Below are 12,467 nucleotides of genomic sequence, written 5' to 3'. Positions count from 1 at the left end.
CCTCCATCTAGTTAATGCCTGGAGATTTTGTCACCCCAGGGGGAAAGATTTCACGTACTTCTCTGCTCCCCACCAAAGATATTCCCGGCTAGATTATCTATTTGTACAGCACAAAGACCTCCCCCTGGTGAAGGGAGCGTCCATAGACATCATACTGCTGTCGGATCATGCCCCCATACACCTGACTCTGGACTTACTGACGCCAAGATCCCCCTGCCCCTCATGGAGACTTAATGAGTCACTTTTACAGGACCCTGTGGTCAAATCTGAACTGGGTGTTGAGCTGCGGGCCTTTTTCGCCTCCAACGCCCCCTCCTCGGCTCCTCCGTTTATGATTTGGGAATCCCATAAATGTGTAATAAGAGGGATCTTTATCAAACATGGGGCGCGGAAGAAGAGGGAATTGTCCTCCCGGATTGCGTTTCTCTTGCATCGTCTTCGGGTGCTAGAGACCCAACACAAGCGTTCCCAGGCGGTGGCGTTGGGGGGGGAACTGACTGCAGTTCGAACCGAATTGAACACTCTGATCTTTCAGAGGGTCAAGACTAGATTGCTCAGGGGCAGGAGGACTTTTTACGAGTATGGAGACAAACCGGGGCGACTGTTAGCTAACGCTCTCAGGGGCTCCCATGGGCAGACACATATCTCACACGTGGTCACCTCCTCGGGTCGCAGGGCAGTGCTGTCCGCATTGGGAGGTACGCCATATCCAGTCCTTGGGGACGTTGATCCCCAGGGACCTGGGAGATGTCTACTCTGCCAACTTCCTCCCATTGTTAAAGAAAATAGCCTCGGACTTTAAAGCCTGGCGCCCCCTCTATGTCTCCTGGCTGGGACGTTGTGCCGCAGTGAAAATGAACATACTGCCGAGGGTTTTATACCTCATGCAGGCGCTCCCAATCAGCATACCGGCCCAATTTTTCAAAACTCTACATGGGGAGATGATATCATTTATCTGGGGGGGTAAGACCCCCAGGTTGAGCAGACGCATCCTATCACTGCCCAGAACCAGAGGGGGAGTGGGGCTTCCGGACATGACAATGTACTACACGGCAATACATTTCTCCAGGCTCCTTGAATGGTGTATCTGCAAGGAGGGTAGCTATGGAGCGGAGCGTATATATGTTCCCCATAGAGGGTCTTCCATGGCTCTCCTCTACCATACCGCAGGAAGTTCAATCTCACCCGCTGGTTCACGCGACTCTGAGGGTAACTCGGAAGGTGCTTGGGGCATCCACTCTGTCACCTTTCCCGTCACCTCTGACGCCGGTCCTTGGGGACCCTGATTTCTCATTAGGGGGCGATAATAGTAGACTGCGCCGGGTCCTCCTGCACGCCTCCAAATTCCGTCTTCGAGACTTCAGGGGACCGGGGGGCTGGCTGCAGACGTCTGACATACAATCTCTCACAGACCCCCCTGTGGACTATTGGAGCGCCCTCTCACTGCGACACTTCCTCCGGGCGATACCTAATGCGTCCCTTCTGGACAGACCCCTGACGGAGTTCGAACAGCTGTGCCTAGCCAAGCTCCCTCCCCGACACGCAATCTCCCAACTGTACAGGTTACTGCAGGCTGCCACCGGGGACGTACCGTTGCATTTTCTGCATGGCTGGGAATCGGAGCTACAATGTACTTTTTCGGAGCAACAAAGAGACACTATCCTAACGTTGACATTTAAAGCTTCGCTAGCGAATCGGCATCAAGAGTCGGGATATAAGATTCTGACACGATGGTATAGTGCCATGGTTGCTCCATAAAATGAATAGCACGATTCCAGACGAGTGCTGGAGATGCAAGGGGGCTCAGGGTACGGTGCTACACATCTTTTGGTCCTGTCCCGTGTTGCGGACCTTCTGGGGGCGGGTGCTGGAGCTGGTTGAGACTTTGACAGGTGCGGACCTCCGGGATGACCCTGCAGCATGCCTACTTCATTTGACTAAACACCCGATTCGCAGATATAAACGCTCTTTGACTCATCATCTGCTGAACGCAGCTCGGGCATGCATCCCTTTGAAATGGAAGGACCCCTGTCCAGATGTGGCTCGCCAAAGTACACAACACATACCTGCTTGAGGACCTAACTGCCTCGCTGAAAAACACTGAAGCCCGTTTTAATGCCACCTGGGGGCCGTGGCTATGCTACAGCGTGTCTGCCCAAGGCCTGGATCAACCTGGCACGCTGACACAAGCAGGTCACCCTCCCCCGGGCTGCCATGAGGTCATCAAGGGTGGTTCAGATGGGAATAATCCCAATATGACTAAGGACACCAGCTGACAATTCGGACCCCGGCTGGGACCCGCTTCACATTTCACCCTCTCTATTTCCTTTCTTTTCCCCTTTCTCCCCTTGTTCCTGAGACACGGTCCGATTTGGAGCATAGTACCTAATCACTGAGCTCTACTGTACAGAATAGTTTTGCCGAATCAAACTCTTGCTGTGTTAACTAATGTACTGGGATGCTCTTTGTTATATCCAACATGACTCTCTTAGTAGCGAGATGTTAGCGTTGTTACGATGTGGACTGTTTTTTTTCCACTCTGTCATGTTGTATTCCTGTAACTGTTTCTGTACTGCACATTATGTATGGGTTATACTTGACGTTCTTCCAGTCAATAAAGAATTTGAAAAAAAAAAAAGAAAGTGTCTGCCTTGTGTCCAGGTTCATAGAATGGCCAATGTAAGCTTAGCATGAACATAAACCTATTATTTTATCAGAGTTTAAACTGAATAACGTAATAACGTAGGCTTAAAACTGCAATGAATCAGGCCAGGCTTCTTTTTTCTTTATCTTGGCATTTTGAAGAGAATGTGTCTGATCACAGTTTTTGGAAGATCTATGAGAAGAGACTGAGAAACACTGGCCAAATATAGGGGTATATTTAAAAAGCAGTGACCATGACATGTACCAACATTCACTGCATGTGACTCTTGCTGGCGCATGCATTACATTAGTGAGTTTTTCACCTGCAGTGAATGTCACATTCCATGCTTAATAAAACTATGCACAGTACTCACATCAGATTTCACATTGCACAAGCATACAGCAATAGGAAAGAAAAAGCTGAAAGGTAAACAAATACTCCAAACCCTGAGACCAATGAATAAAAAAAAAAGCTTTTACCATAACTTAGCACATGGAGGTTTCTGCTACGATGCAATGTCCTGTTCATGAACATTAGCCATAAATTTTATTTTATGTAAAAAGTATTTACAATAGAAATAATGAAAATTGCTTCCAGTGTCCATTTCTGATCCATTCCGTGTCCCTGTGATTCTTAGCTGAATGGTATGGTCCAGTTGTGACTAATGTCGAGCTGAATCTAGCTTTGAAATCACGTTATTAAAGGCAAGAATTGTCCATAAGTTGTGCCGTCCTTCTGAAAAGCCTCCCGTCAGAACATGAACCTGAAATCAAATAAAAAAACATAATAAGTAACAATACTCAACTGGCTAATTACACAAACTACAGCCAATGCTCTTAAAGAAGAACTCCAGGCAAATTAAAGCCTAACCCTTGGGGTTCCCTAAGAAGTGCTTATTTGATCTTCGGAGCCAACATAACAGATATGCTTGCCCGAAACATGAACACGGCTAGTTCCTAGACTGGTCCTTTCAGCCTCACTCTCCCACTGCTCCCACTTAGGTCCTGTGAGTCATCATGTCCAATACATTGTATTGGGCGTGTGAAACGCCAAGGGACATACCATTGCTGGAGCAGAGGGAAAAGGCTGCGGGGACTGGTCTAGGAGCCAGGCAGGATCAAGGTTCGGGTGAGTATAACTTATTCTAGCTCATTAGATAAAGGGGCACGTAACCCTTGCAGTGCAAGCCCCACTCCAAGGATTAAAATTTCATTTGCCCAAAGTTCTTTTTTAATGCTGTTCATTGCAAACAGAATCAGTCTGTTAAGCTGGCTACATAGCAGTAGAACTTCAATAGAAAAACATTTTTGTACTGAACATTCGTTTGATTTCCTAACAGTTATTGGGTCAAATCGACTGTTTTCAAACATAGGGATGGGGGAAAAAAATTAAAAAAAAAAGGAGCAGGACAGAAAAATTCTAACAGTGAATGTGGTTTTATTTGAGAAATCCAAAAATTGAATGTTAAAGTAAAAAGAAATTAAATAAAATTTCGAATATTCCATAAGTCTCTAATAATTATCAAATGTGCTGATGAGATATTTTCTGAATAGTCTTACAAACCATACAATTTTTTTGGCCAGCTTAAGTCTTTCAATAGATTAAAGCATCTATTACTTGGTTTAAAAGACCAACATCAATGCATCTCCTTTTCCTAGTTTTTACACAAAGTAAAATGATTTCAGTCGATTAACCCCTCCCCGACCAATGACGGGATTATACAGTCACGATCGTACAGTTAACTAATGGCCGGTGGTGGGATAATCCCATCATGCGGTACGAGCGCTGGTCCGTGGAGGGACCAGCATTAATCAAGTTACTGCTGTTGATGGGTCCATCGGTGTTTGAAGCAGACCCTCAACATATTAGGTGGTCACAGCACTATGATTTCACTGGCACACACAAATTTTAAGGCTTGACATGTTTGGTATCAATTTAACTGGCGTTACCCTGTCTTATCAAAAAAAATTGGGTATTCTATTCAGTTCCTGTGCACTAAATTTCATTTTAGTGTAATATATCCTAAAAATACTGGTTTGATAAACATTTGCGCAAATACTGTGCAACATAAAAAATTTAAACTAGCATTTTTTCGTTCTACAGGGCCTCTGCTTTCAGAAAATATATTATTGTTTGGAGGTGGTTGTTGTTGTTGTCTAGGCAAAAATTCAGATGTTATCATGTGTGCACAAATAGTAAGAAATTGGACAGCAAGTGGTTAAAAACAATTAGGTTAATTTATGTGCATTTAGACATATGCCCCTTTACTCCAGTAGTGTCAAACCTGCATTCATATACATTTAGAGTATAAGACATCAAATTAAACCTGAACTCCAGCTAACACTTTTAAAGCAGTTAGAGCAACTAGGCATTCTCCGATTGGACAAGGAGCGGTACTACAGTATTACAGCATCCCCATAGCCCTGCCAAGGATCACATTAAATATATTTTTTTCTCTTTTTAAGGCAGGAGTTCTACTTTAAAGGAAATCCTTTTACCAGACCTGTATGCATCACCACAGACAGCTGTGAAAAGATTTATCTCAGCCCATGGATTCAAGACCCTTACCTTTAATTAAGCTTTCGGATAAGATCGTTAATGGCATCTCCTCTATGTCCAGGATCGCCCACCTCAGTCAGATAGCCCTTCCTATTAATGCCTGCATGCCTTGCAATAGACAGGTGGAAGGGGCATAGGAACCTATTGACGTCTATAAAGTGTTCTCCAACAGAGTACAGTTCATGAATCACATCTTCCAAGCAGATGATCCCAAACTTTCCTGCAAAGAGACAGACAAGCAAGATTAAGGAAAAGTAAATGAAGACTTAGGATATATATATATATATAATTAAAACAGTTAGAAAAATATATATATTATACTATTATATACACACACACACACACAGTATCTCACAGAAGTGAGTACACCCCTCACATTTTTGTAAATATTTTATTATATCATTTTATGTGACGACACTGAAGAAATGACACTTTGCTACAATGTAAAGTAGTGAGTGTACAGCTTGTGTCAGAGGACCTGGAAAAAAAAAATTGTTGCTCTACATAAAGATGGTCTAGGCTATAAGAAGATTGCCAAGCCCTGAAACTGAGCTGCAGCACGGTGGCCAAGACCATACAGCGGTTTAACAGGACAGGTTCCGCTCAGAACAGGCCTCGCCATGGTCGACCAAAGAAGGTGAGTGCACGTGCTCAGCGTCATATCCAGAGGTTGTCTTTGGGAAATAGACGTAAGAGTGCTGCCAGCATTGCTGCAGAGATTGAAGGGGGGGGGTCAGCCTGTCAGTGCTCAGACCAAACGCCGCACACTGCATCAAATTGGTCTGCATGACTGTCGTCCCAGAAGGAAGCCTCTTCTAAAGATGATGCACAAGAAAGCCAGCAAACAGTTTGCTGAAGACAAGCAGACTAAGGACATGGATTACTGGAACCATGTCCTGTGGTCTGAAGAGACCAAAGATAAACTTATTTTGGTTCAGATGGTGTCAAGCGTGTGTGGCGGCAACCAGGTGAGGAGTACAAAGACAAGTGTGTCTTGCCTACAGTCAAGCATAGTGGTGGGAGTGTCATGGTCTGGGGCTGCATGAGTGCTGCAGGCACTGGGGAGCTACAGTTCATTGAGGGAACCATGAATGCCAACATGTACTGTGACATACTGAAGCAGAGCATGATCCCGACTTCTGAGCACTGTGCGCTGACGCCGCTCTGTCATTTTATGTGGCCTACCACTTCGTGGCTGAGTTGCTGTTCCCAGTTGCTTCCACTGTTATAATACCACTAACAGGTGTCTGTGGAATATTTAGTAGCAAGGAAATTTCACGGATGGACTTATTGCACAGGTACCACGCTTGAATTCACTGAGCTCCTGAGAGTGACCCATTCTTCCACAAATGTTGGAGAAGCGTCTGCATGCCGAGCTGCTTGATTGTATACACCTGTGGCCATGGAGGTGATTGGAACATCTGAATCCAATTATTTGGAGGAGTGTCCCAATACTTTTGGCAATATAGTGTATATTTAAATAAAAGCCTGCATGCCCAGAGTTCAGCTTTAAAACCAAAAGGTGTACTACCTGGTATTAGATAAGGGTCCCTACCATGTCTACATGTGTACATACATGACCAAACCCCCTGACATCGAACTCTACACTTTATAAACAGCAAAAAATGAAGAAGCTGAATTATTACTGAGCAGCTACACAGACAGCCACTGTTTTTTTTCCATCACACAAGTTGTTACATAAGGCTCATTACCTAGCTGCTCCTCTATCATAATATTGTCGGTAAGGGCAACCTTTTTGCCATCTACTTTCCCTTGACCACGTTTCATGATGAGCTCACGCACAGACTTCAGGTTTGGAAAACTGCAAAAAAGAATGAAATGTTTAAATCCAGGAAGATCATCAATAACTGAAATGGCTTCAAACACACAAGCATGGCCAAAATGAGCAAACCTTTCTCAACCAATTTTCATGTTGGAAGACCCTTGAAATTTCTGATCTGCAGCTGAAGGTATGTAGTAAATTATTGCCAAGTGGCAACATTACCAATACATACCAAAAACTAGAGGTGGACCAAAATGACATTTTGAAACCGAACATAAAAATAAATTCTCAAGCCGAAACCAAATATTTTTTTGTTTCTAATCTTTTTAATTTAAGTATTTTTATTCTAAACATTTATTTTTTTTAATAAATATTTAAATTCTGTAACTTTACTGTTGGGGGCTGTAAGAAATATCAGGGGTCTAAACATAGATCCCCGGTATTTCCCTTTTAAAATAGAAAAAAAGAGTGAGGACTCTGTGTCCTCACTCTTGTTCTGCAGCCCGTTATAAATGAACAGGAAGCCTCTATACTGAGTGTTCCTGTTCAATTATAACCTGTGGAGCTAGTATGTTTACTATAGCCACAATCATGATTGAACAGGAAGTGATGTAGAGCACTTCCTGTTCATAATTGGGGACAGAGTACCCAATTTGCCGGCGTATAAGGCGACTGGGCGTATAAGACGACCCCCTATTTTTTCTGTTACAACATAGGTTTTGGGCTATACTCGTCGTATAAGACGAGTATAGCCCAAAATAATGTTTAAATACACCCACTAACCTCCTTGGCGGTATTCCCGAGTGTGGCTCGGGGTTCATTTTCAGTACCATAAGCGGTAACCCCGAGCCATACTCGGGATTACAGCGTAGCGTCTCTTACCTTGCCCACGATCCCCGCTGTGTCCTCCGTCCCTTGCGAGCGCCTGAGTCACAGGGGGGCGGAACCGGCGGGAATTTTAAAAGTAAAAAAAAAAAACACACAACAACAACAAAAAGGAAAAAAATTAAATAATCAGACCGCCAGGAAGGCTAATCTGTCAGCCAGCTGGATGTGCGGTAATACTGTATGTACGGTAGCTTCGGCCACACACAGTATACTGCGCTGAGCCAATCACGGCGAGCGATGAATACAATGAATACAAAGCCTGCACGGATTGGCAGAGGTTGTGTACAACCTCCACAGGGATCAGTCTGAATATTAAAAGGAGAACTATGGGGTCAGTGTTTTTCCCCATAGTTCTCCTTAGGGTAACGGGAGGACACAAACTAGCATCCTCCCGTTACCCTAAGCTCAGTATACCGCGAGCTACAGCTCGCGGTATACTGAGACGCCGCACCTGGAGCGGATCCCGACGTAGATGACGGGATCCGCCCAGCTGCGTGAGTGACAGCTGGCTCTGCCTATCTAGAGGCAGAGCCAGCTGTACCCGCCCCCTCCCCCGTCCGTTCCGCCAATCAGCGCTGGCAGATCGGAGCGGGGAGAGGGGAATCCAGCCCCTCCCCCTGTCACGGCAGAGAGCCGTGACAGGATCGAGAGGTGAGGGAAACAGGTATGTGTTCCCTCACCTCCCGATCTACTGAGCCTACCTGTGACAGTCTCATTGTCACAGGTCGGCTTAGAACTATGAGGTGAGTGAAAATCACTCATGTCATAGTTCTCCTTTAACAAACCTTGCAGGCACCCCTAAAGCACCCACACTTAATCACTGTTACATAGCTAGGTCTGGTTCAGTCTATTTTAGGTGTGACTTGTTTAAAATCCAAGTCCTCTTTTAAAAAGGTGCCCATACACCTTACGATTATCGGACAAAACGTTTCGCCCGATGATCGAACAGTCGTACGACGGCCCCATCCTGCCCCGATTATCGAAAGGTTCAATCAGCGGTAGTTACGACTTGCGGTAATTGACCGCAATTATTTTCGTTTGCGCATGCGCAGTGTTACTCGTACGACTTTTGACGGACGGAAACACCACTAACCATGCGAACATCGTACGATCGACCAAAGTTTTCAAACATGCTTGACCGTCAAAAGTCGTACGATTGTACAGTACTATCGGTCGGGCACTCTATTGACACGTTATGATTGTCGCACGAAAAGTCGATCGCATACGATTATCGTAAGGTGTATGGGCACCTTTAGTTTACTTGCATTTCATTGGCTCCAACACCCTCCCTTATCACTCCTGATAAACTACACACTTATCTGTCACTGCTTTGTTGTGCTCCCTTTCTCAGCACCACACAGTCTATTCTGCAAACTCTTTACTGTTGGGTACTTCTCCCCTCATGCATATGCAATATCATTTCTATTTATTCCAATAGAAAGTCTTTTGGAATAGAAATCTCCAGAATGCAAGGACAGGCAAGTGTCTGTGGCTTGTAAGTGGTGATGGAAGGCATCAGAGCCTTTGAACTGACATATATTAACACTAGAAGCAAATAAAATTTTAAAAAATGGTAACATTTGCCAACCCAGGTGAAAGCCGATTGCTTACTAAAGGCAGAGAAGATACATTGCCGAAATTGTATAAATAGGCAAACAAATGTTTAAGTTATCAATAAACTACAATCCAGGTAGCGATTACTTACCCCCATGCAACGTATGGCTCAATAAACTGCAGCTTCTTTATAGCTTCTGACGTTAGCTTTATAAACACACCAGCAAAAATTTTACCTAGGCGGAACATCTTCACAATGTGCATCACTTGTGAGCTCACCCCTTCAATGCTGCAAGGAGAGTAAAACATATACATGGGAATTATAGATATAGATATTCAGAAAGCATTCAGACCCCCTTCGCTTTTTTCAATTTTGTTTTTGTTGCAGCCTGATACTACAGTTGTTTAAATATTTTTTTTCCTCATCAATCTACACTCAGTACCCATAATGACCAGGTAAAAAGAGAATTTTAGAAAGGTCTGGGAATTAAAAGAAAAAAAAAACCTGAAATATCACATTGGCACAAGTATTCAGACCCTTTGCAACAACACTTGCACTTTAGCTCAGGTGCCTTCCATTTCTTTGGATCGTTGCCGAGATGTTTCTACACCTTGATTGGAGTCCACCTGTGCTAAATTAAATTGAATGGATATGATTTGGAAAGGCGCACACCTCTCTATAGAAGGCCTCACAGCTGACAGTGCATACTGTATCAGAGCAAAAGCCATAAAAAGGTCAAAGGAACTGCCTGCAGAGCTCAGAGACAAGATTATTGCAAGGCACAGATCTGGGGAGGGCCACAAAAACATTTCTGCTGCACTGAAGGATCCCAAGAGCACAGTGGCCTCCATAATTCTCAAATGGAAGACGTTTGGCACAACCAGGATTCTTCCAAGAGCTGATTTCCCACCAAACTGAGCAGTCGGGGCAGAGGGGCCTTAGTAGGAGAGGTAACCAGGAACCCTGACTGAGCTCCAGAGATCCCATGTGGAGATGAGACAAAGTTCCAGAAGGATAACCATCACTGCAGCCCTCCACCAATCTGGCCTTTATGGCAGAGTGGCTAGACGGCAGCCTCTCCTCAGTGCAAAATACATGAGTCTGCTTGGAGTTTGCAAAAAAAAAAAGCACCTGAAGGACTCTCAGACTAGAGTCTGGGGAACAAGATTCTCTGGTCTGATAAAACCAAGATTGAACATGGCCTTAATTCTAAAAGTTATGTCTGGAGGAAACCAGGCACCGCTCATCACCTGCCCAATACCATATTAACAGTGAAGCATGTTGGTGACAGCATCATGCTGTGGTGGTATTTTTCTGCAGCAGGGACTGGGAGATTGGTCAGGTTTGAGGGAAAGCGGATTGGAGCAAAGTACAGAGATATCCTCAATGAAAGCCTGCTCCACAGCACTCAGGACTTCAGACTGGGCCAAAGGTTCACCTTCCAACACGACAACGATCTTAAAGACACAGCCAAGACAACACAGAATTGGCTTAGGGACAACTCTGTGAATGTCCTAGAGTGGTCCGGCCAGAGCCCTGTCTTGAACTCTATTGAACATCTCTGGAGAGACCTGAAAATAGCTGTCCACCGATGGTCCCCATCCAACTTGACTGAGCTTGAGAGGATTTGCAAAGAAGAATGGCAGAGAATCCCCCACTCCAGGTTTGCAAAGCTTGTCGCATCATATCCAAAAAGACTCAAGGTTGTGATTGCTGCCAAAGGTGCTTCAACAAAGTACTGAGCAAAGGGTCTGAATACTTAAGCCAATGTGATGTTTCAGTTTTTTCTTTTAATACATTTACAGGCATTTCTAAAATTCGGTTTTCCCTTTGTCATTACAGGGTACTGAGTGTAGAGATATACAATTTTTTTTTTTTGTTTACAAGGAGAGACAAGGCAATAGGTGATCTCAATCTCAGCTGCCATTGACAGCTCTTCCCTACCCCTGTCGATCGGTAACTAACCAGATTAGTTCCCCATCATGTGATCACTTCTCCCCCATCTCATGGGGAAAAACCCTTGCAGTCCCCCCCCTCTTCCTGTAGGGGTGAAATGTTCATCCACTCTAGGGGTAAATGAAAAGGCTGTATTACTGGCCCTAACTCCACTCCGACACTCTCCTCATCACTGTATGGGGAGGAGACAGGCACATTACTTTGGCCGGGTCCTAATAAAGGTATTACGGCTTATGCCTCTAGCCACTGCAAGATACTTTTTTTATGCCTGGAATTAGGCAGTAAAAAAATCTCAATATGATTTGTCATCGAGAATGAACTGGAGGAATATCACGTAAGTTAATGTGTGACGCTGACAAAAATTGCCATAACTTTCCAGTACATGGATAAAGGAATGCACTTACAATACATAAAACCCAACAATGTAGTGACGTACTCTGTAATTCGCACAACAAACGCAAGTTTATGTTTTATCAAGTTTGGAACTTTCTTCCGATACACCTCCATCCTCCGCGATCTGCAGTCATCTCTCATTTTTCTTCTCGAGTTCCGGACAAAGGTTTCCAGACGTTTGAACTTTATTTGCTTCCCAGGCTGAAGCTGAGGAAAAAATAATTCAGTGAATCGTGGGTTTTAGATAGGTGAAAAGGCTGTTATTCAAGCACAGGAAACTAACCCCCCCCAGAACTATTCTGTCTTTATGTGTACACCCAATGTGGGACCTCAACAAGCACTTGTGCGGTGTAGCAAATTTAAACAGCACATTGCATTACATGTATTGGGACATATTTCCCTATATAGATCTTCTATAAAGCAGAAAGTTGCAGACTGTGGGTGGCTCAAGTTTCAGGAGATTCTGGGGCTCCTGTGCAGCAATAGATTGACAAGTCATATACTCATCAAACTTTATTTCACAAAATTGTATTGAATAATCAAGACAATGTTTGACATCAACTGGCAAAACAGTCAAAAAAATGCAACAAGCAGAATACAAAGTAATAAACAGGTAGTAATGAAATGATAAATCCCACAAACAGTATGGTGAATGCCCTAAACAAGCGACTATTATATAAGAGAAGGGG

The 12,467-nt window shown here is 44.2% G+C and overlaps 1 protein-coding gene across 1 annotated transcript in view; it reads right to left on the bottom strand.

The window, feature by feature from the left end:
• Positions 1-3,321: 3,321 nt before the first annotated feature.
• Positions 3,322-12,467, bottom strand: part of RPL7L1 (ribosomal protein L7 like 1) — a 15,796-nt gene continuing 6,650 nt past the window's right edge. The window contains exons 3-7 of the mRNA XM_018567451.1: positions 11,822-11,985; positions 9,580-9,717; positions 6,916-7,025; positions 5,213-5,423; positions 3,322-3,407 (exon numbers count right to left, since the gene is read on the bottom strand). Of these exons, the coding sequence (XP_018422953.1) occupies positions 5,215-5,423; positions 6,916-7,025; positions 9,580-9,717; positions 11,822-11,985 (621 nt within the window). The 3' untranslated portion in view covers positions 3,322-3,407; positions 5,213-5,214. The remainder of the gene's footprint in view (positions 3,408-5,212; positions 5,424-6,915; positions 7,026-9,579; positions 9,718-11,821; positions 11,986-12,467) is intronic.

The sequence above is a fragment of the Nanorana parkeri genome, unplaced genomic scaffold, assembly GCF_000935625.1.
Source record: "Nanorana parkeri isolate BGI_ZX_2015 unplaced genomic scaffold, ASM93562v1 scaffold1050, whole genome shotgun sequence".
NCBI classification, from domain to species: domain Eukaryota; kingdom Metazoa; phylum Chordata; class Amphibia; order Anura; family Dicroglossidae; genus Nanorana; species Nanorana parkeri.
This window is presented reverse-complemented; position numbering and strand designations above follow the sequence as displayed.